This window comes from Scomber scombrus, chromosome 4 (genome assembly GCF_963691925.1).
Source record: "Scomber scombrus chromosome 4, fScoSco1.1, whole genome shotgun sequence".
NCBI classification, from domain to species: domain Eukaryota; kingdom Metazoa; phylum Chordata; class Actinopteri; order Scombriformes; family Scombridae; genus Scomber; species Scomber scombrus.
Genome location: NC_084973.1, coordinates 22,485,135 through 22,510,883, shown reverse-complemented (window position 1 = coordinate 22,510,883; position 25,749 = coordinate 22,485,135). Strand labels below are relative to the sequence as shown.

The window sequence follows — 25,749 nt, the reverse complement described above, 5'->3', positions numbered from 1 at the left end:
ACTTTTATTTATTCATTGTTTTATTCTATTTATTTTTCCTAATATTTTCTTTTATTTCTTTTCTTTTACCTAACATTGTTTTGCATGTTGTTGTGTTGCTGTTTCAACACCATGGTAAATATCGATTCTTCCTCAATGGTCAATACTACAATACTACCTTGTTATAGTCTGAAAGCTTGTAGGGAATAAAACATATTGACCCATTTACACTGTTGGAGTAGACTATATTACTTATTTTTTAACAAGTGAGTGAATATTCAATTATAAATAATAAAATGTCAATAAAATATACTCAGTAACCATTTCCCGAGGGCAGTTGTGGAGGAAGTATTTAGATAATTTGATACTTTAAAAGAGAGCCATAAAACTTGTAAATAAAACTACTCACAGAGAACAAACAAACTCACTGTTTATTTAATTAAATACACAAAAATTTAAAGATTGGGTTGACTTTAGAAAGCTTCAAATTCTGCACAGAGCAAAATCAATTAAAATAAATTATATATAAAATCTATAATTAAAAAAATCAATATGTAAAAGTATCCAATGTGGCTTAAAATGAAAAAAGTTCTGGTATATTATATTATTGACACATTAACATCTAAGCAGGACTTGAATACTGGTTCATGTAGAGCTAATGTTAAGTACCCAAAATCTTTGCTTAAGTTATGCTTTTTGGGAATTTCCTGCAATATTTTCTGCAAGTCTTTAAACTTGTCACTAAATGAATGTGGCAAAAGTGTAAGTTTCATTTTTTACTACCTCTCAGGAAAAAAACCCCATCTGGCTCATCTCCTCTTTTGATCCTAAAATATATACAAACCCTTTGGAGAAGAAGTCATGAAAGGAACACGGTGACCTCTTAAATTTGTTTTATTGTTCAATGAATAATTCTTGGTTTGACTGGCCCACTGCTTCACCACCAATCACACAACTATGCCTCCAGATTATCACACACATACAGACACATAAAAAGGATGTTTTTTAAATTTTATTGTGCCATTTCACCCCTGAGTGTTAACATTGATTCAGGCCACTTAAAAAAACAGGGTCATTTGACACTTGGTGTAGATAGGACGAATCACAAGATCTTAGAAAAAGACAGCAATTCTTTCAGAAAAGCAGTATGAGGTATAAAGGAATGTTAGGCATCAGGACTTGCACATGTTGCACTATGTGTGGTGGCAGGTATTTCACTTGTGTTTGGACGGTTTAACAGTTTGTGTTGGTACAGAGTCTACGGACCATTTTATACTGAGAATATCTGCTTAGAGACTATCAGACATGATGTAGTTGCTTGCCATGGCAAGGATGGGGGCTCCTGTTGGCACACCTGGGAAAGGACCACTGGACCCAGCGATGTCGATGTGGGAGTACGGCAGAGGGGTTTTAGAATCCACGCCATGCTGCGTTAGAGATTCAAACAGAAAGTGAATAATATGTATTAATTACTCTAATTCTGCCATCATACTGTATATTTTTCCAACATCTAGATAAATAATTTTCTTTGTGCACCTTGTGGAGCCCTGAGGCCATGATGAGGAATGCTGCAGGGGCCTGATGTCCTCGAGGAGTAGCGGAGGACGGCAGGTTGTTGGACTGGAGAATATCCTCATACTCAGATTTACCCTTGTGGAAATCATAGTCCTCTCGCCTGATACTGGACACCTCGAACACGTCGCCCAAAACGTCTCCGGCTGTAAGACAGAAGACAAAGGATGTGTGTTAGGTAGTGATGCAGGAAACGCTTATTAAAAAGTTGTATGAAAGGATTAAATCCATAATGAAACAGTGGCTACGTTTACATGCACAAAATAGCGCAATTCTGGCATACTGCAGACATTAGTGTGATTATGCTGTTTACAAGATTACAAAGGAGACAACTCCCTCTAATAATTGTTTACATGTGTCATATAGTTAGCTTGATTATCTAGGAGTTGTCGAGTAGCTTTGTTTACTTCCTGTTATGTTCTATTACTTTTAGGTCAATAATAAACACATGAGAGCTCCAGTTAACCTGACTGACTTGTTTACTCTTAAATTCATGTCATCATGTATAACTATAAATGGATCAATGACAAATAAGGGTTGGCAAGATGAGAAATTCTAAAATATCTATTTAAAAAAATGTCTTAAAAGCAGCATCAGGTTTGTTAAAATGTACATTTTGTATTTTTGTTGGTTTTATGTCATGTGAAATGACATTTGCACCATTTTTTTTAACCAAAAGTAAGACTGGATGCTCCTGAAAATGTCAAATGGTGTAACCACAAAATAATGATAAATATTAAATATTTGATCACCTAAAGTGTATTTAAGTGTACTTATACAAATAATAATCACTTACTACATTTAAAAAAATTGAAATGGTTCCTGATTTAAATGATTCCCCAGATTGAATTTTATATTTAGAACAATTGTATTCCATTTCCTTTATTTAATATAAAAAAGTTATAATCTAAGATCATGCCAAAGTAGTTGATATGGTGTTTTTTTTTTAAAGAATTTAGCATTTTTTAAGCATGTTTAATTATTTGGTACAAAGTTTTTATGGTTACACCACTTAGACATTTTTGCCATAATCCTCTAATATATTCTATCAAAATGGATTAAAAGCAGAAATTTTATGCTGAGTACACAAAAAAAGAATGTGTGCAAGTTATTCATACGTTTATTTTCACATTTTAACCCCTTTAAATTTCACTAAATACATCACAAAATGTCATTTGTTCCATGTTTGGCTTTTCATCACCATGTTTGTCAACACTACACCACATGGCTCATTATTTCACCAGTCGCACATGTGCATCTGTATCAGTTTCAGTAATTTGACTCAAGTGTATAGATGCTCTGACTGTCCCCAAATAATGCGAGTAATCCACATCTCTTAATGCCATCCTGGTTACATGGATTATATTAATATGATTATGCTCATATTAGGTATATGGTGTTTATGAGTTCACATTATTGCTTTAATCCCATTATAATCAAATTAGCGTGCATGCAAATCAGTGGTAAGACTTTAGTGGTGTCACAGCAGTCAGTGTGGTTAAAATAGAAAAACCTTCAGAGCATGTCACATACTCAAAGGTCTGTTTGAGTGTGACACAAAGAAGCCTTGTTTGTGCTGGCCATGTGATTTTTGAAGCCAGGCATTGATACGTCATAAAAAAGTAGATACTGTATTGAGCTTTATATCACTAGTTCAGTTTCCAAATAAGTCTGTGGAGAATTAGGACTGCAATGAATATGTTTCCATTATCAGTTAATCATTTTTAATTAATCACTCAGCTAAAAAATTATGTTAAAAATGGTAATCACAAGGTGCTTAAAACAACATATTTATCTTTAAAAAATGTTCAGTTTATGATAAACACACTAAAAACATGCACATCTTTATATTCAGGAGATTTTACAAACACATTTTATATTTTAATTCAGTAAAAATACTAATCAGAGTAAACTTGCTGACAATCAACAAATTAATTTATTAATTGTTTGAACTGTAGTTTAAATTATTGCTTAACTCTTGAAAACAGGTGCATTCAATTCACACTTTGACACCTGTTTAGATATCTGATCATAACTGAGACAACTCTATTCACTGATGAAGGCAGATGTGATTGAAAACCAGTAAGTGGACCTTGAATTAAGGTTATTTTGTAAAGCTACTATTCCAAAATTCACCTTCCCACTCAGATTTTCCCATATTGTAATGTATTCTCACCTTTCTGCCACTGAGCAGCATTTCCAGAGCGATGGGCTGGTCCGTTATCCATGATGATCTAAAGAAAGATATTCAAAACTGAACCATTTGGATTTTTAATGTTTAAACTTCCAACATGTCTCGGTGAGTCTCATCAGTATTAAATATTTCATTAGTACTCACAGAATAGTTGGGTCCCATGGCTCTAATGGCGTGGCCAGTCAGGGTCGCAATAGTAAACAGCTGAGGTGAAGTCTCGCTTACTGCCTGCAGAGGTCAGATGATACAGTCACAATGAGAAGGGAGAAAGGTGTAAAAATTAATCAAGAGCTTATTAGAAAATATTCTGACCTTTTCTTTCATCTCACACAGCAAGTCAACCATCACCATACGTCCCTCGGCATCAGTGTTTCCCACTCTCACTCTACGACCCGCACGGGAAACCACCAGTTCATCGGCCACATAGCAGTCTGAGAAAACACACAGACACATGAGAGAGGTAGCAACGACACTGATGGTTTGATTCCTTGGAAACAGGAACATGAATGATGTAAAAATCTGAAAGACACTGACCTGCACCCACGCTGTTCCTCACCATGGCCAATGAGCCGTAAACCTTCAGATGTTTTGGCTTCAGCTTGGCTAAGACCTAGACAGTAAGAGGGAGGTTTTAGTAAGTGTTGTAAACAAGCCATTAAAGCTCAAATTTCAATCTCCGTGTGAACATCCCTGTCTCTAAGTGAGATTCATTAAGAACATAAACAAGCTTGCTTCTCAAAAAATATCGTTGCTGTTGGATTTTGTCTACTCATGACTCAGCAACATCCAGTTTGTGTTGAATCCAAGCAAAACGGGGAAAAAAAAACAAAAAAAAACCCACTTTCTTTATGTCCTTGCAGATTTATTATTCATCTGCAGACCTGACCTGGAAGAAGCCGGCGACAGCAGCAGCTCCACACTTGTCTCTGTGCATCCCGGCCATAAAACCACCAGCCTTGATGTCGGCTCCGCCAGTGTCGTAGGTGATGCCCTGGAAACACCACAGAAGGACCAATCTCAGTTTTTTTAAGGAGTCACACACAGATACAGAACAATCTCTGCAAATGTTTTAACCACAACAACCTCAATTTCACGCCTACATTTCTCCCTAAATAGCCTCAAAGTTAAAACGATCATGTGTGCTTTTTTATACGTTTAATTGGGTCAATATGTAATCCAATCTGACACAGTTTTACGGCTACAGCATTACAATCATTATATAATTCTACTGTAGATTTTGTGAATCATTTTACATCACTTAGAAAACGTTGGTACTTGACTGAAATTTTGACCAGTGAGTCTACAGATTAACAATGAACTGACAGTTCAGTCATTAACTCAAACTCCATTCACATTTGCAATTCAACTACCACCCTTCTTCTAAACATTATCACCAACTATAAAGCCATAATTTAACAGCTTAAAAAAAAACCATAAAATCTATCTGTGTCAATCGCTGATCATATCCTAGTCTTAGCCTCAAAATACTTAGCATAGTGCAAGTAATTTGAATACGAAAACACTACCTAATTTTTTACCTCATTATTTCATTATTATAAGACTTTCTCTCTCACCATACCCTGGTTGTGTGAGACCACATCACTGTAGGCAGCTAGTGAAGTTTGTTGAATTATAAATTGATCTTTTGGAGCTAAAAGAAGATTGTTTCCTTAACTTCAGAAGTTTGGGGTTCATATTCATTATGGGATTTCCTTTTCCTTTTAAGGCTTAAGTAGTGAGGTGAAGTGAGTCTGATAGTTTCCACTCACCTTGCCCACCAGCATGAGAGTCTTTTGGATCGGTCCCTCTCCACAATACTGCAGCTTGATAACTCTGGCCTGGTGACGAGGTACACCTGTATTAGGAGGACACAAAGGCAAATGTCTTCATGATACTAATAACACATTTATTTGTATAGCATTTTTTTTAAAACAACTGTTACAAAGTACTTTATGGAGAAGAACCAATAAAAGAAAGCAGGAAAACAATCACATACAAAATAAAACAGTAAAACAGTTCAAAGTAGTGATAAAAATAATGGATAAAAGTAATTAAGTAAAAAATATGCAAAGGCCATAAGGTAGAAGTAAGTTTTGAAAGACAATTTAAAAGAAGGCAGTTAATTTTCTAGTCTAAGTTCAGGTAAGCTCTTCCAAAGGGTTGGAGTCCAAACAGCAAAAGCCTCGTCACAGCTGATTTACAACCTTGACCGGGGAATAGCTAACAGGGCTTATCAGAGGTTCTCAAGCTACGTGCTAATGAGTAATTAGAGGCTCAGACAAATAACTCGGTGCCAAACTGTTTACGGCCTTAAAGGGCAAGAGTAAAATTCAATCAATTAAAATCAATTCTAACACAGACAGGCAGGCAGTGAAGGGAGTCTGGCAGCTGCATTTTGGACACCTTAACGCAGACAGACTGTGGCCATGATTGTGCTCAGGACCTATAATAAGAATTTCTGTTTTTCTGTTTTCTGCCATCCATTCTTTAACTGCAACGAGACAGTTTTGCAGAGAAGATAATTTAATTGATTCAGATAGTTTTCAGGACAGGTACAGCTGAGTATCATCAGCGTAGCAATGAAATAAAACATCATGCTGTTTGATAATATGGCCAAACAGGAGTAAATAAAGAGAAAATTTAAATAAACTTAAAGTCTATACTTATAGACTTCTGTGTCAATGTCAACAATAAAATTGACTAAGATGTTCTCATACTGTGGGCACAGCGGTTGACTGCAGCCAGACAGGGATACTCCTTCTCCATAACCTTCATGTCGCTCAACACCTCCACCTACAGGAGAATAAACACAGGCATGTTCATTAATTTGTGGCCACACAGCTTTGCAATCTAAAATCAAAACATTTAGCTGTCTTTAAAAGGCTGTTTGTAACACTTTATGAGTAAATTACTTTGAACTTATTCCTGATTATTTGGAGTAATGCTAAACAACTCTGTGAAAAATGTAGGATGATATGCTTCTGTTTGGAGACATGACATAATCTTTCTCTTACCTTCACAGGGCTGTCCTTAAAGAGTTCCTGGACGTAATCGGCCACACGAGGAGAAGCCATACGCTCAGGGTCTGAGCCACCGATGTCACGGCACGCCAGTCTAAGGAGGGCAGAGAGGACAGCTGGTGAGTGGGTGAACAACAATAACAAAACATGAGAAATCTCAGCAGGGAATGGGGTGACATATTCGACCAACCTCCCGCTCTCCAGAGCATTAGCCAGTTCCACCAGTCTCTTTCCCAGGGCATCCTGTGCCACCCAGAGCCCCAGGACACACACCTTGTAGTTGGTGGGTTTTATGTTCCCCTCCCTCACTTCCAGGGGCTTTTAGGGGAAACAGATATAAAAAAAGTAAGCAGATGTTTACCAGAGATAAAGGGCTAGTATCTTATATGTAGACATATGCAGGTTTAGAGCTGCATAATTAGATAATTGAATATTCACTTTTAGTTGTTTTTTATGGATAAATGCCCAAGATTTGCTAGTTCTGCTCCTCAAATGTGAGGATTCAGACTCGTTATGAGTCACACAGAGGTTTAGATATCCTGATTTTAGTCCCTTGTGAAGGTCAAGCTCTGAAAACACTGGATCCTGCAACTGACTTGGTGAAACCGATGGCTTCTTTTTTTCCCCCGAATTATAATTTGTTATGATTAGTTATCATAACTTCCAGTTTCTGACTTGTAAATAGTCAGATACCAAGCAGTGATTATGACTGGGAAACTGACATTTATGTAAGCACTTACTTATCTGACCTAGGCTAGTACTTGAAAATGTAGAAAATAAAGATGCCTCACATCAACCAAAGTCTATCTAATGAATATTGTGTGATGTGATTTTTAAATTAGTCGACCAACTCTATAATTATTCAACCATCTTAAGTTGTTTGATGACATGTTTGCAATCTTTACCATCAGTCACCAATGACATGAACACAGCCATAAGACTAAACCTGCAATGACTAGTTGATTAATCGATTATTTGTCATCTATTAAATTAATTGGCAAGTATTTAGTAAATAGTAATTGTAGCCTCCGTATCTTTAGGTTACAAACTGTTGGCTGGGCCAAAACAAGACATTTTAGGTTGAATTTGGGGTTTTGGAAAATGATGATTGACATTTTTCAGCATTTTGTGGACCAAACGACTAATTGGTTAATTAAGAAAATAATTCACAGATTAATTGATAATTAAAATATTATTTTAATATAATTTTAGTTGTAGACCTACGTAAGACATAATTGTAGTCCAGGTGAGATCAATATCATCAATATTTTTGACTTGATAAGCTCCCTCTGGACCCACAAAAGACACTTGACATGTTTTTACAGGCTGATAAGTGATTCTAATGACTCGTAAATTAAAAAAAATAAAAATGGATGAGGTTCTCCTTTAAAAAAACTGTCCACTTGTTGTTATATCACTCTTTGGAGTGAAAAAGTGTTTTTTTTTCTTACCATGTAGAGAGCATGAAGGGCCCCGAGTGCAGCCACCAAGGTGCTGTTCTTATAGTCCTTGTGTGAAGGGCAGACCAGGAGGGGGCGCTGCATGCCTGTTTTCAAGGCCCTGAAAGGAGACACGGATCAGAAACACAGAACACAAACCAGAAACCAGTTGGCATTAATGAGAAAAAAGATAAAACAGCTACAATCAAGTGACAGACCTCTTGATGCCGTTGATGGCTGCATCACTGAAGTTCCTGACATCATCGTAGTCACGGTTTACCGGGCCAGTGGAAGCAAACACCAGGCGGTTACCAGGGAGACCAGGGACCTTCAGGACCACCACCTCTTCCCCTAGACTGCTGTCCACCTAGAAGGAGAGCAGACAGAGACACATAAGTAGATCTCTCAATAATTATCTGAAAACAAGGATGATCTGCCCAGTGGTCGGAGGTGTATATAAATATATTACATCAAACTGAAAACAGCTCCTACAGTAACATCTTACTAGAAAGCAGCATCATATATCATCTCCTGGTGGACATTATACATTGCATTGGTTCTGACCATGTCCTGGTTTAATTGAAAAGTGAACTTGTCCAGTGATCCCCAAGAAAACAGCAAATGATGAGGAGAGTTTGTTTCTTTATCCTGTTAATTGACTTGTGATGTCCCTTCTTAAATACTGACTAGAGGTACTAAAGAGAAATTACGCCTCTTTCGGTGTTACATTATGATTTTCAGCACCATCAATGCAAGTTTGAATGTTAATGGGGTCTGAATGCATTGTTGTAGAAGGAACAGAGACTTACGGAGCTGTAGTCCTGCAGAGGAGCTTTCAGACTTTCGAGTTCAGAGGGCAGCTCCTCATGGCTCTGAGCCACCAAGACAATGCCATCAAAGCTAAGAGAGAGAAGACAACAGCGTAATTTGACACAGCTGTCTGCCAAAGATGCAAACACCAACAAACTTGCAGCTGATGAGGAAGTGGAGCATTTCTCCTGATACTTACTTCTGGTTCTTGAGGTCGGCGGTCCATTCAATGGGCTGGATGCTGCAGAGAGGAACACAGAGTTAATTTCTGCTCAAACAAGCAAAGTCAGCATTGTCTGATTGGTTGAAGCAACTATCTAGGAGTATAATGCAGGCTAGTGATAACAGAGTGTGGAAACCTGTAAAAACTTTGAGTTCTTTGTTAATGTCAGTTGTTTAAAAAGGACAAGTCCACACTTTTTCCAAGTCTGTCTTATAACATTTGTCAGGTATCCAAATGACCTATATTATTACTCCTGTAACATATTGGCCATTAGAAGATCCTTTGTTTTTCTAATTTTGACTGCAATGAAAATAATCCCTGATATTTGTTTAGCACCATGTTTAACTCTGGTCATCTCCCTTTTCAAATAATGACTGAAATGTTTATATCATTTTGTGTTGACAAGGTCACTGATATAAAAGGTTTAACTGATTGCCTTTCTGTAACCCTGGAGTAGACTATCTGACCTGTGTTTGTTTAATGGGCCAGGTTAGCTTGATATCGAAAAGGTGTTTTTACTTCCTTAGGACCCCCTTTCCATTGTAAAAAAGTTCCCTTAGTTCTGTCTGTGTGCCTGATTAGTTTAAGGACGCAACTATTCAGACATTCTTAAAAGATCAAAACCTTAATCCATTGCTTCCCAGTAACTAATTACAGACATACATTCAAACGAAAAAGTAATATATGAACAACTTATACAGGTCCTGGAGAGCAATGAAATATTTGATAAATTCCAGTCTGGTTTTCGTGTGGGATGAAACACTGAAACTGCACTGCTAAAAGTTTCAAATCATATTTTAGATGATCAGTTCTCTCAATTCGGATGTCCTTAGCAAACGCTCCACCCTGCAAGACTGCCTAAAAGCTATCAAGTACTGGATGCCAGACTTCTTCCAACTTAACCCTGATATAACAGAAAACCCAGCAGCGTATTGGTCCTTTAGCAGTGAATGTTAAGCGAGCCTCAAAAACTATTTAGGGTTTTTTTTTTACCAGCACTTAAACATTGAGCGGCACATATAGAAAGTGGTCCATTCCTGTTTCTTCCAAGAAACATTGCGAAAATCAAAGCTATACTATCCTTTCAAGATCTGGAAAAAACAATTAATGTTCTTGTCTTGTCCCGTCTTGATTACTGTAACTCACTGTTCTCTAGTGTCCAAAAGTGAGTAACTTATCTCAAATGTTGAACGTACCTACTCGATTGTATACAAATAGTGCAGGACAAAAATCAGCTACTTGTATTGACCACATCTTTACAAATGCTACAGAAATGTGCTCAAAGGCTGAATCAATCTCAATTGTCTTCATTGATCATAATCTGGTGGCAATTGTTAGGAAATCCAAAGTTCCAAAAGTTGGACCTAAAGTTCTCCTACAGAGATCTTTTAAATCTTTTTGTAAAAATGAATTCATTGGGGACATAAATAAGGTACAATGGGATAAAGTCTGTTCAATAAAAAATGTGGACAAAGCACTTGAACTATTTTAAGAAATGTTCTTAGGAGGTAGCTGATAAACATGCCCCCATTAGGAAATTCACAGTGAGAAATAGAAAAGCACCTTGGATTGATGATCAACTGAAAGTCTTGATGACTCAAAGGGATAAAATGAAAATGTTGTCAATTAAATCTGGCAAACTGACTGGAAGTTATACTGTTCTCTCAGAAACCAAGTCACAAAAGTAAATAGGAAAAAGTAACAGCTAATGGGGATCCAAATAAACTAAACTAAACAACCCTGAGTCACTCTTCTGGTCCAAAAGCTATTACACAACATAGGTCACAAGACACCGTTGGCCAATCGACACTGGTTACTCACAGGATGAACAATTGATTTTTAAATTCTTTTAATTATCTATAAAGCATGACACACCCACTTTATATTTCCGAATTATTGTGTCTCCTGACCTTGGTGAGATTACTGAAATCTACTGATCAAGGTGTCCCGAAAACACTTTGTAAGCACTTTATTGTTTTATTGTTAGTGTATCTGACTTCTGTGTAGTTTTATGGATTTTTTTATATTGATAAAATAAAAATATACAAGCCTCCATGTATTGAAGTTCACCTGAAGCTAATTATGAAGATTCAGCTGTCCAAATGAGTCAAATCAAGTAGATATCTCTGAAAATTTCAGTCTTTTTAGTCCCTTTTTTTGCTACTAAGGGGAACACAAATAGGGAATTTAATGCTAAAAAGACTGTACATGTGGCAGATATCCACTTGATGTGACTAACTCAGGCTGCTGAAGCCTCATATTCTTCACATAAACTTTTTAAATGCATTTTTGCACAAAAAGACTTTCACAGGAAAACCTCTTTCAGTGTTCATATGGGCACCTGACTGGTATCTAAAGACAGACTTGAAACACTGTGGACCTATCCTTAAAGAGTGTGATGGATTTTTTTGTTCTTTTTGTCTCTGAAGCATAGTCAAGACTTTGAACCTACATGTGCACTTTATGGAGACCAATCATCACAGATTACAGTGTTGTGTAACTGTAGTCTAAATTTTACACCGACTAGTGAGACATTTCTGGCATCATATGACATTTGGGAGAAAGGAGAGGGAAGTTACGTAGTACAGAAAGTGAAACCTCAGCAAAAATTATTCCTGATTAATCCAGAAATAAGAAACCCTCCACTGAAACATGAGAGGATCAGATGTTTCCCATTCTCAGCTGCACAGCATACATTTATTAACCAAGATAAACCGGCTGAATAATAGACACAATGATACAATTATTGGAGAAAAATCTGCATGTAAATGATCCTTACAAATCCCCCTTTGTGTGCCTTTGTGTTAAATTAATGCACAAAGCGCCTGAAAGCTGCACCTGAGAAAAGAAGCAAAAAGCAAGCGGGGGAAAAAGAGGCACCCCCCAAAAGCAGCCATTAATCTCACCTGGTGCACATTTTGGTCCTCTTCCTCCGTTGTCTTAAGTGTGAAAGAGACAGCTGACACCCGATGACAGCGGCTCCTTCCCTTTGCGCCTCTCCGGTTGATCACATGATACCATAAATTGAACTCGTGCTGCCTTCGCGGGGCTTCTCGTTGCTCGTAATTGCCCGCATTCAAGTCGTGAAAACGCTACTTTTCAACGATTTAAAGGTTATTGTCTTATTAAAAACGCCAACTGTGACATTAATAAGTTGAATTTAATTTATATAAAAGTCGTCTATTAAAGTGTCTATGGTGCATTAAATGTATGTTTTGATCAATACAATTCATATTTCATTCTTGTTAAGTCTTTCATGTACGTGAAGTAGTTAAAATTCCCACCGCACTGGAAGACGCGTTTAAACTTCCTGCTGGGAATTGTAGTTTCTACAGCGGATTAAAAACGTGAAAATCACCTTTAAGTAGATAATAAGAGTATTGTATTGCTTTTTGTTTTGTAGAATATTATTTAAAAAAAATAATGGCTACACTTTGTAGTTTGTGTTGAGTGATTTATCTCGATTTAAACACGACTGACCTCACGGACTACAAATGCTAACCGGAAGTAGTTAGAAGTGGTGTTTTCGGTTCAGAACCAAAGGTGAGTATTAACCAGAGGCAGTACAAAGGGCAAGAACAAAAGTTACTGTCCCAGGTATTCAGTGGCATGTTATAATTTCCCAGTCTTCTTGAAATTTCACTTTATCTGAGATTTTAAAAAAATATTGAAAAAAAGAGAGGCAATTTGCAGAGCTGCAGCTCGTGCGTCAGGTAGGCAAAAGTTACCAGCTAACTTAACTGAGACTGTGTTCATGCAGGTTTGTGGTTTTCTTATCATGATTTATAGCTCTATTACTTGTGATAACACGCATTGATAATTGAACGTTGGCAGATAAGCTGAAGCGGTTTGCACTTCGCCTAAATACAGCCAGGCAAACCGGTTTAAAGGCAGCAAAGAATTAACCTGTTCACACACTGCTCATGTTGTCCTCACGTGATCAGAGGAGTTTGAGTTCTGTGAGTTTTACTTTACTAAAGGATAGGTTTGCAATTTTTCACGTCTGTCTAAAAAAACAGATGCTCATTTGAACATAAAACGTTTTTTTCTTGCTCTAATCATTCCTCCTGTTCATACTGACCATTAGTAGACCCCCCCATAATGCACTTACAATGCAAGCGATGGGGGACAAAATCTTCTGTGCAAAAATGTATGTAAAAGTTTATCCGAAGCTCAGGGTCCAAATGAGTCAAATCAAGTAGATATCGTTCAACGATAGTTTTTTAGTTACTATACTTCCACTGCAGCTCAACAGGGACATAACGGGACAGAACATTACTCCCTCTGGTGCCGTATTCTTGTAAATGCATGAATATCTAAACCCTAATTTTAGCTTTCTCTCTCTCTCTCTCTCTCTCTCTCTCTCTCTCTCTCTCTCTCTCTCTCTCTCTCTCTCTCTCTCTCTCTCTCTCTCTCTCTCTCTCTCTCTCTCTCTCTCTCTCTCTCTCTCTCTCTCTCTCTCTCTCTCTCTCTCTCTCTCTCTCTCTCTCTCTCTCTCTCTCTCTACTTGTCTGTCACGTTTCCATTCTCTCCTCCTCACAGCACTTTCACTTCTTTTGTTCTCAACAGATGAGACATCCTCTTCGCATCCTCAGGAGTTTATTTCTTCACAGACCGACAGCAAACCCTCAGAGGCGAGGCGTGTGCGGTGCAGGGATGCGCCTGGTGCAGTTTCATCGCCATGGTGAGGGAGGAGGCATCAGAGTCGGAGTGGAGCAAGGCGAGGGGCTCAGCGTGGTGGATCTGAAGGCGTTTGAGCCTTCCATGCCCTCGACCATGAGGGAGCTGCTGGAGCTGGGAGACAAAGGTCTGGAGTGTGCACAGAGGTATCCGACACATATTTTCAGTCACAGTTAGTCATTTTGTAATAATTTCTTTGCCTCTTAATTAGTTTCAAAACCAGAATCATCTTATTAAATTATACTCGTCAGTTATCTTCCTCAGTTACGATTTTTTTTCTCTTCTCAAATAATTATCTTCCTCAATAATTATTTAAGTGGTTATGAACTTTAAAAATCTAAGATCTTCCTATATTAATCAACATATTTCTAAATCATTATCTTTTTTAATTATCTTAATATCATCACCTTCCCATTCAACAAGGTATTTTCATTAAATCTTTATAAAGCATGTTCCTTTTAAAACATCACAATTAATTAAAACTTCTTTGTGAATCAGGAACTTCTTTCAAAAATCCTTTAAATGATCAAATTCTGATGTCACAATATCTTGCTCATTAAACCACTTCCTCCTAGTGAAACATTGTCCAACCATAATCATCTTCCATAAAACATAATCATCCATTTGCTCATTAAACTAAATCTGCTTAAATACCAACTTCATTTTACAGATTATCATCATCATTCCTCCTTCCTCCTCTTCCTCAGAGCGCTGTCGTCCGGTCAGTGTGTGGTGGAGCGTTCAGACATCACGCTGCTGTCTCCTGTGTTGGCTCCGGAGAAGGTGGTGTGTGTGGGGATGAACTACCGCGACCACTGCCTGGAGCAGAACGCCCCGATTCCCAAAGAGCCGATCATCTTCAGCAAGTTCCCCAGTGCCATCACGGGACCCTACGATGACATCATTCTGCCCGCAGAGAGCCAGGTGAGAGACTCGACCCCAAGAAAAGATCTCAGGTGGTCTAGATTTGAGTTGTCTTAAAAACCTCTATAGAGTCTATAGCCTGACTTTTAAATACTGTGAGTGTCTTAGAGTTAAAGTTATTTCTTTTTTTTACTAGATTTGATCCAAAATGTGCAACAAAAAAAGAAGTAAAAGTTGTATTTTCATGATTGTGACAGATCTACTGTATTTTTCTGCATGCTCTTTTAGTCTCAGGTGAGAGCCAGAATCCTAAAAAAACAACCTAAAAACTTGTTAACATGAGTGAAAACGGTATCCAGGATGAGAGGAGTGCACCATTGCACCATTTTTATTCTTCTAGACACAGTATAAAAACAGCACAATAAGACACAATCAGGTTCAGGAGGATCAGGAGGGTTTCTTTAGGTGTTTTGTGATGTGTTATCTTGCTGCTTATCATGCTGTGTCCCAAAGCCACACTACATACTAACTCCACACAGTATGTACCAAAACACATTTTTATGGTGTACTATTTTTTTCTGCAAGTATCCAAGAAATCAACATACTTTTCTTTTATACTAACAGTACATAATTCAATATATGTGCAGTTGGATGTCAAACTGACTTTGGAGCGTGATCATCAATTTAACTTTCACAAAGAGAAAATACTTCTCTAAACATTTGTTTTCCAAATTGTTTCTCCTTTCTGGAGCTGTCTCACCACTATTAATAATGTATTTTAATCTTTTCCACCTGTCTTTAATACCCTCACTTGCTCTGTGCTTTGCATTATGGGACAACAGTGTGCATATACAGAACACTCACATATCAGTGTTTTTTTAGTCTGCTTACTGACTGTTTTCAGTATACGGTCATCTGTCCAAGGTGAACAAACTTCATACCTCAAATCCTCCAATTAGTGTCCAGTATGGAACTGAGATGCAGCTCTGGTGCTTTTTTAACGCCGTATGTTTTGTCTCCTTGTTTCAAGGAGGTGGACTGGGAGGTGGAGTTGGCTTTTGTGATTGGACGAAGAGGAAAACACATCAAGGTGAGCTTCACAACAGCACCAGTGATGTCTATAATAACTCCGAAGCATCTGTCCTGACTTTCATTTCCACCCCACTTCTTCTTCAGGCGGAGGACGCCCTGTCCTATGTGGCTGGGTTCAGTGTAGCCAATGACGTGAGCGCGCGTGACTGGCAGATGAAGCGCAACGGAAAGCAATGGCTGCTGGGAAAAACATTCGACAGCTTCTGTCCTCTCGGCCCCGCCTTAGTTACCACAGACGCTGTGCGAGGTGAAAGTGGACGAGAGGCAGGGAGGGGGCGAGACAGAAAGTGGAAATTAAAGGCAGTCTGGTGAATCACGCAATTATCTGTGATTTTGTACTTCAGTAGCATCGCTTAACAAGCTGTCAACAAGCAGCAATTCTGTGAAAAGTGTCGGCTCTTTATCTGACTGGAGCAGCAGCGCAGCCTCAACTGTATGATAAATATTAGTCAGAAAAGATTTGAGGTATAAACAGTCTGCATGACTGTGTGTTACCATATTTATGATATCCAACATGTAGAGATTGATTACGTTAAATGTAAGGTTAACCACATAATCAAAGGACATGGATCTTCAGCTTATGATAATGTGTTAAAGTTGCCACAATCAATATTTATTTATAACATATTAAATGACAGTGTGAAATGTTGTTCGTAGTTAACCTGCAGAGAGTTATCATCGGACTCTGCAGCTCCCCTCAGCTTTATAGCGACTTTCTGATCATTGTTTAGCTGTAACTTTACTGCTCAGTACGGTGATAGTGTCGTGTTGGGCCACGATGGACAGTTATTTCTGAGATAAAGCTCCAAAATCCCACTGTGTACTCCCTGCTCAGCACCAGACACAGATAGCGACTAACTGGTGAACATAGAGGAGAATTTATCAGCTAAAGAGTCAGATATTTCCCTCAGGAGACCAAAAACAGAGATATAAAAAAGTGAATATTGGACTTAAATTCATCAGGTGGACAGAAAACACCACTCAAAATGAATGATAATGTTTCTCTGTAACTGCTGGAAAGATATATAGGCAACTGTTTGCTAAAAAATGCGACATCAGCTTGAAAGGTGATTGAACTTGTTTCTGCTTCCCCCAAAAGGCCACAAAAATCAGTTAATGCATGTTTAAAATGGATTTTCTTTGCTTGTCCCTGTGTATCAATCTGTTTTCGTTAAGGTGTTGTAGGTATAATTTGCCAATTTAAAAAACAAACGTAAATTTGTTCCAACATCATCTCTGTTTGATAGAAGATCATGGTGATGAGTATCCTTATATATCAAGTTTGTCCTTTAACAGAACACTCACTCTTTCTAAGTTTGTTACAAATATTTATTGTCTACTTTAAAGCAGCTACATTATTTACTCATTATTTTCTTTCTTGTATTGTAGCTGCTCATTACCGGACAACAAGTGTTGTCCTTTACTTTATTTCAGCTTTTTTTGTTTTTTTTAATATAACAACATGTCTATACACTTCCTTGAATAGTTATTGTGTAATACACAAGTCTAAAACAACAAAAAGGAATATTAACTGTGCTGTTCTTTTTTGGTATCATTTCACATTCAGATCCTCACAACCTGGGCGTTCGCTGCCTGGTTAATGGAGACACCGTCCAGAGCAGCAACACTGATCAGATGATCTTCAAGACGGAGGCGCTGGTCGCCTGGGTCTCAAAGTACGTCCACTCAGTAAACACTTATCCCTCATGATAATGGTGTCTCTGCCTCACAGAGAGTTTAAAGTGCAGATTTACATAAAATATACCTCAAACTTTAACATTTTTTGTGCCTCGGTAACTCCAGCAGAGAGTGCGGAGTGTTCATTAAAAAAATTATGCAAATCTAACTGGTAAGAAATAAATGCACAATAGGATCACTGTGCTTGCAAATGGCCCCTGTTCATCAGACTCAAAGCTGAAATTACATGCTTCAGCTGATACTTATCCACCACAGTTGGCACCTGTTGCCCTAAAGCGCCCTGAACAAGCGGTGCGTTCAATGATCTGATTTGAAATTCATAGACAAGCAAAGTGTCCGGCTCCCTTGCCTGACTTACTGGTGACAAAGCCTGTATCGCTCTGTAATGACAGCGGCTCGTGGCACCTTTCACAGGATCCTAAAATACATTAGAATAATTTGGGGAAGTTCTCTATTTCTGCTTACCTTTACCTACGAATAAATACATAAATAAAATGTGATTAAATGAGATAATCTTTGCATGCGGATGAGAAACACGAGCAATATCTTCCACAGTCACTAAAAGGTCAAACTTATGGTAAGAAAAATACTTGAACTAGATTCAGTAAATATTTGTGGTCACACCTCAAAACTTTACTTTCACTTTATCCAAAATAACTTCATGACTGCACATGTATTTATCCCACAGTAGAGTCACTAACGACATTTAGTTAATTGTTTTTGGTGTTATATCACAAAGTAATTTTCTTTCCTCCTAATGAATCTTGGGCCTCCACTCTGTTTATTCTCCTCCTGTCAGGTTTGTGACATTAACTCCCGGAGATGTTTTCCTGACAGGCACCCCTCCAGGTGTGGGTGTGTTCAGGAAGCCGCCCATCTTTCTCAAGGTGATTTTGCACGTCAAACTTCTGATAAGAAAATTCCTTGAACTAGATTCAGTAAATATTTGTGCCTGTGGTCACACCTCAAAACTTTACTTTCACTTCATCCAAAATAACTTAATGAATGCACACGTATTTATCCCACAGTAGAGTCACTAACGAAGTACAGTGAGTGTTCAATTTATAGGGGGTGAAGGTGTGTTTTAACAAAGTGCTTCACTGTTTGTTTTCTTTCAGAAAGGCGACGTGGTGGAGTGCCAAATAGACCAATTAGGCTCTATAATCAACAAAGTGGTCTGAACTCTGAGACAAACTTCTGAAAACAATCTGAAACATCCATAAATGAATGTCAGCTGTTAAATTAAAATGCTGAATTACTGTTTTCAAAAACAGTATAATTTAGAGTTTGCTGTTTGATTGCATGCAAACCATCTGATGGTGTATAAAAAAAGTACATCTCATTCCGATTTTTTTCTTGACCTCAGTTATTTAGTCACATACATCACCAGCAGTAAACAAAAAACTCTTTCATTTGACACCCACTTATGATACAGTATAGAAAAAAGAAACTGAACCAACTGACTTTTTGGATGTAAAAACTAAAATGTTTCTGGTTATGTTTAATATTAAAGTTGAAAAATTGTATATGAAACCTCTTACAGGGTTCAAACGGCCTGTTTCTCATAAAAAAGAAGCACATTCCCACTAACAGCTAGAATTTAATTGCATTAAAAAAAATGCTGTCTTCAAAATGTTCTTTTCACTTCATGGAAACATAACCATATTATTCCAACATATGATGCTAGTACATTGTTTGAGTTGTATTAAAACATCTGAGTTGATTATTCAAGCTTGATCAAATATTCAAGCTAAGCACTTAGCTCAGCGCCCTGTCCAAGGTTGTATGCGCCAGGGTTAATCTTCGAAAAGTAGCACAACCATAGGCATGGACGTCAAAACATTATCCCCTGGTGATGGAAGAACATTTCCTAAGAAGGGACAGACATGTGTTGTTCATTACATAGGTATGTTGCAGAATGTAAAAAAGTTTGAAATTCTTCATAATTACTTCAATCTGGGATTTTATTCATGTACGTGCTCGCTACGTTTTCTTTTCTGCTGAAATCAATTTTTTTTTCTCATTGAAAGAGACGAGCTTCAGAGAAATCCTTACATGAAACGGCCCCCTCTGCACTGTGCAGTAGCGTGATGAGGTGACATGTTGTACCTGTTAATTATGTTTGAGCTGTTTAATTATGTTCAGAACGATTAGATTTGAGAGAAAATCTCAGTTCCATACTGCACACTATTTGGAGGATTTGAGGTATGAAGTTTGTTAACCTTGGACAGAAGACTGTAAACTGAAAAAACAAACATATACATGGTGAGTTATTTGGGGTTCAGTGTCCTAAAAATTAGATAATTAGCTACAAACAGGATGAACTGAGCATCAAACCACCAACCCTACATTATTTAGCCAACCTACTGGCATCTCAGTTTGACACTGGGTGGCAGTAGAGTCTCACAGTCTGAGAGCTGCTCAGCTTTGGAGTTGGCCGAATTGAGGGAAAACAGCCGCTCTTAAATTTTGATTGTACAAACATGCAGCTGTAAACTCGTAATACTAAAATATTACGCCTGCCAGAAAAAGCTCCTGTTCAAAGCGAGGCATTGATTTGTATCTGTGTTTCAGTGTCAAAAGGTCTTTGTTGAACAGACAGACTCTCCAGAGGTCTGACTCAGCAGAGGCACATCTACATTCAACTCAGAACAATGAGAGTCTTGGAAAAAATTATAATAATCTACTACAAGTCTTTGTTGATGCTCCTCAAAATATGCTTCAATTTAAGGGTGAAATAAGCAGATCTGTTTTACTGTCAACTTTATTTAATAAACTTTTGAAAAACTACAACAAAGTTAAACAATATGTTCTGGTTACAACGAGGTCAGACTGAACGAAACAAAACAAAACTGTCGAGGCCTCGGATCACGCGGCTCGGTTAAACTCACTAATTGTACAAATACTGAGAAATGAAGCCGTGCAGCTTCTTCCTGTTTTCTGGCACACCGAACAAAGGGCTGACACTGAGGAAGACTCCTTTCTGCCGCTCCTGCAGAAGGACCTGAAGTGGACATAAACACGGTACTGTTAGGACATAATGCTTTTTATTCAGTAACCTTTATTTGAACAATGTGGGCGACGAGCTTTTCTTATCTTTAGTGGGGTGCTTTTTAGCACAAGGACAAATACACTAAAGTAATAAAAGATTAAAAAACAAGACCTTTCAAAACAGCTCAAAAAGAAAACAAAGCTAAAGAAACATAAGACTGATCCACCTTTTTTCAGTCAGCAAGGCCTGAAATGATAAACCTCAGACTGAACTGTCCTACCTTTATTTAACGGTTGCATAAACACAACGAGCCAATTCTCTCCTTAGATTTGACCTGCAGGACTTAAAAAACCAAGACGTCTTGACAGCAGGGGTAGAATCAGTTGTCAAATCCCGAAGACAAGCAAGATAACCATTTCTGACTGATAACCTCGATAAGAAAGTTAATTATTGCTTTGTGAGATCTTTGCTGATATATATATATATATAGGTCAATGATGCTCTATTTTTAAAAGGCAGCAATTCCCAACTCTCAAACTGATAGAGGAGACTGATGGGTGCAGAGAGTATCTACTTTACCGAGCTGAAAGGCTTGCGTGGTAAATTGTGAGAGGGGAATGTGTGCCGTAACACTGATTTATATATTTATGGATAAAAAGATTGCATTAAAGTTATGAGCAAGTGTCCCTCTCCTCCTTTCTCTTTTCTACCGTGAGCCAAAACCTCACTAGAATAGATGTGTTTCTCTTCAGATTCTTCTGTTTTTTTTTAGGTTGGTAGCGATCGGATAGGTTTCCCTTCTCCTCTTCATTATTCCTTGCAGTTGTTTGCAGAGTCAGTAGAGATGGAGATAACAGAGACTAATATTCCTATCTGCAAGAGAAACCATTTGCTGCCTTCCTTCTAGCACTGTAAGAAAAACAACTTGTAGGAAAGACCTGATAATTGCCACTGCCTGATAATCCATCACAATAAACATGAAGCCTTTATCTGGCCACGGCAAAGTTTCTGTTTAAGCCTCGGTTCATTTTGAAGTTGTTTTTTTATATCACCTCATGACCCACAGGAAGAAATAAAAGTCTGGTACTGAGGAATTCCCAAAAATAAGTTGCTTTACAAACCACCAGTGGGTGAAGCAGAACATGTTTTGTGTCTTGTTCCCTCAGTTGGATGTTTGAGCTTCACTGTGCAGAAAGATGTATGTGCAGAGTTTGACACCAGAGGGCTGTTTTCACATTAATCTGCTGAAAGTGGAAAGTTTCTCTGTGACATTACAACTAGTTTAGGGCCAATTGTGATTCAGTAATCAACTTGAAACTTGAAGCCTCCAGAATGAACTTTACAGTGAAGTAGGAGACATCTTGTGTCCTGCAATTAAACTTTTGAAATTAAAAATATTTGCATATTCGTAGATTCTGGAGTCATCAAGAATTTGAGCTAAAGGTTTATTACAGATCATTTGTACATGTTTTAACAATCAAACTTAACAAAATTGTAAAATGTAAACTATATATAGAGAAATATCTGATTATATAACTATATGACAGCAGTATTCTTCTTTAAAAGGTAGAGTCAGTCATTCTGGAGAAAGACTATATTTGAACTAACCACCCAATTACCCTTATGTGCTCCTTCAGAAGCTCCACCCACCAAATTCAAGGAGGTGCAATGCTAAGGCAGCAACGCTAACACCTGGGCTAGCTGACCAGAAGAGAAATATGAAAGAATCTAGAGTGTGCCAGCTGTAGAGTCACATCTGTTTCTCTTCATTATCTTAAGTGGATAATTATTTTGTATCGTGAGCACAACAGTCCATCCAAACTCTCCGCCTCTCTGCAGCCTCCCCACTTCTCACTCGACCTGTGTTCAGCGTCTGTCCACAGAAGCAGCCGTCTGTCAGCTGCAGTCCTGGAGAGCAGAGAGGACAGCAGCCAACCAAACTGACTGACAGCAGTTTACTGAACCAAAATAGTTAACATGTTGGCTTCATGTGAAGAAATCAACAGTGTTTGTACTGTATTGAAAACAGCAGCCTCCTCAGATTATGCGTCTCTAAATGTGACAGAAACAGACTCAGAGCATAAAAAAAACTCAGTGGTCTATGTGAGACTGTCTCAGATTCAGTGTGGATTCATACATTTAATGAAATGGAAGAAGGGCTGGGCGATATAGCCAGAATCAATATTTTTAACCACATACCTCCATATCTATATTTTGACAATGTTGTAGGGACGACTATCTGTACTTTCACAAAATATTTACGCACTGAGGTTTTTGATAAAAAATAATCAGTAATGTGGATGTAATGACTAAGTGGATAAAGGCAGATAATAGAACAGACTATTAAGATCAGAAAATTACATTTTTACTGTACTGCAGCCTTTAAAAGCAGGAAAAGAACAACACTTATTCCATATCACGATATTCAAAATCTAAGATGATATCTATAAAATATGATCTCAGCCCTAAATGGAAGTGCTGGGAGAAAACACTTTTTATGTGAACTGGTCTCTCCACCACAATGCAAAAGGAGTTGGAGAGGGGAGACTGTCATGTCCTCACACACACAGCTGCTCTGATGACTTCCCCCTGTCCTGTGCACGAACGCCCACTGCTGCTGATTGGAGTATTGTTGTGTGGCTCGCTCTGAGCCACTTTGTTTACATGATCATTAACTGAACCGGTGCTTTGTATGGACACCAGATATTTTTGGATTAGATTAGATTACACGGATTAGAATTTCTGGCTTTACCTTTAAAGACCGGAGTGTGAAATGTAAATTACTTTACCACAGTTGGGGGACCTGCTCTACTTCTTTCCCCAAGTTCTAATTTAAATTACTTGTGTTCTTGGTCCAGTGAATTCTATTGGTAGACGGACATTTCTTCCTCACATGATTGGATATGTCTTACTCAAGTCAGGCTGAATTTCTCAGTGTGATCAGTTTGTATCCCTGTTCAGGCTGAGCTCCGGACTCAGGAAATATTGTCGAAAAACGCTGCTGGCGATTGACGATCATGAGACTCAAGTTGAACTCGGGCTCACCTGGAACCAGATTAATGTAAGAACTGAACTTTTTGGAGTTGGACTGCGCCTAAACTTTCATTCCTGAGTCGAGCTCCAAGTCTCCGCAGACAGATTTAGACAGACACACACACACACACACACACACACACACACACACACACACACACACACACACACACACACACACACACACACACACACACACACACACACACACACACACACACACACACACACACACACACACACAGAGGCTGTCACTCACCCCCAGGTCTATTAGTGTTCTAACTGCAGTGTGTGCAGCCTCCTCTGAGCAGCTCTCTGTGAGATACGGCACAAAGGCACACATGAATCAAAAGAACAGACAGATATCCAATATAGAAAAACCAGGTCGGGATAACAGAACAAAGTCATTACCAGTGGGACTGATGGAATTTTTATACTGTGTATTATTGAGGGGTGTCATTTGTGTGGTTTCTGATGGTCTTATATGTTTTTTAAGAAGAAGAAGAGAGCATGTGATGTGCGTGGGGAAGCTGCTCTGCCTTTCTTCTCTCGTCTCCACTGAATTGTTACAACACACACTGAGTCAGTGGGAAAAAGGCAAGGTGACAAGCTTTTTACATTACGGCTTTTAAGTTACAGCAAAGAACCTGAAGATCTTTCTGTGTGTGTGTATTTTAGGGGATGTCAGGTTGTGCTCACCGTAGTGCTGCTTCTTCTTATTTGCTGTGTCACAGAGATGGAAGTGTATCTGAGCCACGAACTCTGCTTCTGCACGGGGAAAGACGTGAAAATATAGCCGATTATTTCCCTCAAAGAAAAGTGAGGACAGTCTGCCAATATAATACACAGATTATTCATGGTTCAGTGACATCCTAACATAATGTATATTTCTGACTGGTGTGCAGGATAAGACTGAATAACACCGTCATAAATTCACTTTGACTGGCATGCATGCAAGAGATATTCTGGTTCTTTGCTGTGAAAAACAAAATCAATACTAAATGTAACACAAACATTTGACAGTTAAATGTAGTTTAAAGAGGAACACTGTCCCAAAAACATACACACACCTGGTAGAGGTGTGTGCAGGAGGTCCAGGCCTGCAGTGGTCCAGCACAGTGCCCTCAGATGTCCAGCTAGCATACTGCAGAGGAAGAAGAGCATGTCGGGACACTGACTCGGTTGGCTTATCTAGAAAGAAAGAAAGAAACAAACAAGGACAAAGATTGAAGCAGAAGTGGTCAGAAATGGCAGAGTAAGGATGAGGGAAGAATCGAGGGACAAAAGAGAATGTTCTGCTAGTGAACAGATAGTAAAAAGTCACAGTCAGTTCTGTCAAGCCGAAAAAGATACTGCTGCAGTATACAGAAGTACAAACACTTAAAGTTTTTCTTTCAACGTAGCAAAATGCATTTTGTATACTTTGTTTAACATAATTTACTTGATAAGTACCATTGTTTAACTATTTTATATTGTGTTGTGACATTGTTTGATTGGTGGATGTGTACTGTTTTCAGTCTGTGCGTAGTAATTACTTTGTCTACCATGATTTTTTTTGTCATTATAGTCTAATTTTAGGTTGCCTAATAACCTAACAACATCTGGCCAGGGACAACAGATGGAAAAAAGTATTTTAGGCTAATTATGGCTAATTATGGCCCTGTCAAACAAATAAACAAAAAGCTAAATAAAATAGGTTGGTTTCAGGTGAATCATTACATTTTTAGCCATGCTAAAATGGCTCTTGGAATGTCAATGTCAGTCTGTCTCCTCCAGATTAAAATACTTCATCTATTAGATGGATGGTTATTAAACTTTATACAAACATTTATGGCCCTAGAAGATGAAATCTTACAGACTTTGTTGATCCCCTGACATTTCCTCTAGTGGACCACCGTGAAGTTGACAGTTGTGGTTCACAGTGAATGGTCTTGGCAATATCTTCGAGATCCCTTTTCTAATCATCACCAGCAGATCCAAGTTTTCACTTACACTGTAACATATACCATAACTACATGGCGTAACATATCTAAATGTCTAGTGTGGGGGGAAATATTTGTGCTCCATGGGTCATTTTCTGGTCATTTTCTATCAGTAGGTCATGACCTGTCTGTCTCAGGGCGGCTCATCTCTCTTGTTGGCACTGTATCCCA

The 25,749-nt window shown here is 38.2% G+C and overlaps 3 protein-coding genes across 5 annotated transcripts in view; 1 reads left to right on the top strand and 2 right to left on the bottom strand.

Annotated features, from left to right (window-relative positions):
* Window positions 1–857: 857 nt before the first annotated feature.
* On the bottom strand, window positions 858–12,242 carry zgc:152830 (uncharacterized protein LOC767682 homolog). Its single transcript, XM_062418132.1, has 16 exons — window positions 12,144–12,242; window positions 9,214–9,255; window positions 9,014–9,104; window positions 8,423–8,571; window positions 8,217–8,325; window positions 6,956–7,083; window positions 6,760–6,859; window positions 6,463–6,538; window positions 5,515–5,600; window positions 4,632–4,736; window positions 4,280–4,355; window positions 4,058–4,176; window positions 3,890–3,973; window positions 3,728–3,785; window positions 1,516–1,697; window positions 858–1,406 (listed from the first exon to the last, which is right to left on the bottom strand). The coding sequence occupies exons 1-16, from the start codon at window positions 12,152–12,154 to the stop codon at window positions 1,269–1,271; spliced, it is 1,554 nt and encodes a 517-aa protein (XP_062274116.1). The 5' UTR covers window positions 12,155–12,242; the 3' UTR covers window positions 858–1,268.
* A 556-nt stretch (window positions 12,243–12,798) lies between these two features.
* Window positions 12,799–18,919, top strand: fahd2a (fumarylacetoacetate hydrolase domain containing 2A). Of its 3 annotated transcripts, none has more exons than XM_062418197.1 (8): window positions 12,799–12,950; window positions 13,807–14,063; window positions 14,625–14,841; window positions 15,812–15,871; window positions 15,958–16,120; window positions 17,441–17,549; window positions 18,371–18,458; window positions 18,690–18,919. In XM_062418197.1, the coding sequence occupies exons 2-8, from the start codon at window positions 13,807–13,809 to the stop codon at window positions 18,750–18,752; spliced, it is 957 nt and encodes a 318-aa protein (XP_062274181.1). In that variant the 5' UTR covers window positions 12,799–12,950; the 3' UTR covers window positions 18,753–18,919. The 3 variants fall into 3 exon arrangements, with proteins under 3 accessions (XP_062274181.1, XP_062274180.1, XP_062274182.1); XM_062418196.1 differs by having other exon boundaries at window positions 12,804–12,997; XM_062418198.1 differs by having other exon boundaries at window positions 12,807–12,834.
* A 1,542-nt stretch (window positions 18,920–20,461) lies between these two features.
* Window positions 20,462–25,749, bottom strand: part of gpat2 (glycerol-3-phosphate acyltransferase 2, mitochondrial) — a 30,003-nt gene continuing 24,715 nt past the window's right edge. The window contains exons 19-22 of the mRNA XM_062417881.1: window positions 24,667–24,787; window positions 24,296–24,364; window positions 23,856–23,911; window positions 20,462–20,575 (exon numbers count right to left, since the gene is read on the bottom strand). Of these exons, the coding sequence (XP_062273865.1) occupies window positions 20,462–20,575; window positions 23,856–23,911; window positions 24,296–24,364; window positions 24,667–24,787 (360 nt within the window). The remainder of the gene's footprint in view (window positions 20,576–23,855; window positions 23,912–24,295; window positions 24,365–24,666; window positions 24,788–25,749) is intronic.

Excerpts from the sequence above, each read along its gene's own strand:
- zgc:152830 (XM_062418132.1), bottom strand. Across the intron at positions 9,105-9,213 it reads GCCGACCTCAAGAACCAGAA|CTTTGATGGCATTGTCTTGG; the intron begins GTAAGTATCAGG and ends TCTCTCTCTTAG. Across the intron at positions 8,326-8,422 it reads GCCATCAACGGCATCAAGAG|GGCCTTGAAAACAGGCATGC; the intron begins GTCTGTCACTTG and ends GTCTCCTTTCAG.
- fahd2a (XM_062418196.1), top strand. Across the intron at positions 14,064-14,624 it reads GGTCTGGAGTGTGCACAGAG|AGCGCTGTCGTCCGGTCAGT; the intron begins GTATCCGACACA and ends CCTCTTCCTCAG. Across the intron at positions 17,550-18,370 it reads CTGGTCGCCTGGGTCTCAAA|GTTTGTGACATTAACTCCCG; the intron begins GTACGTCCACTC and ends TCCTCCTGTCAG.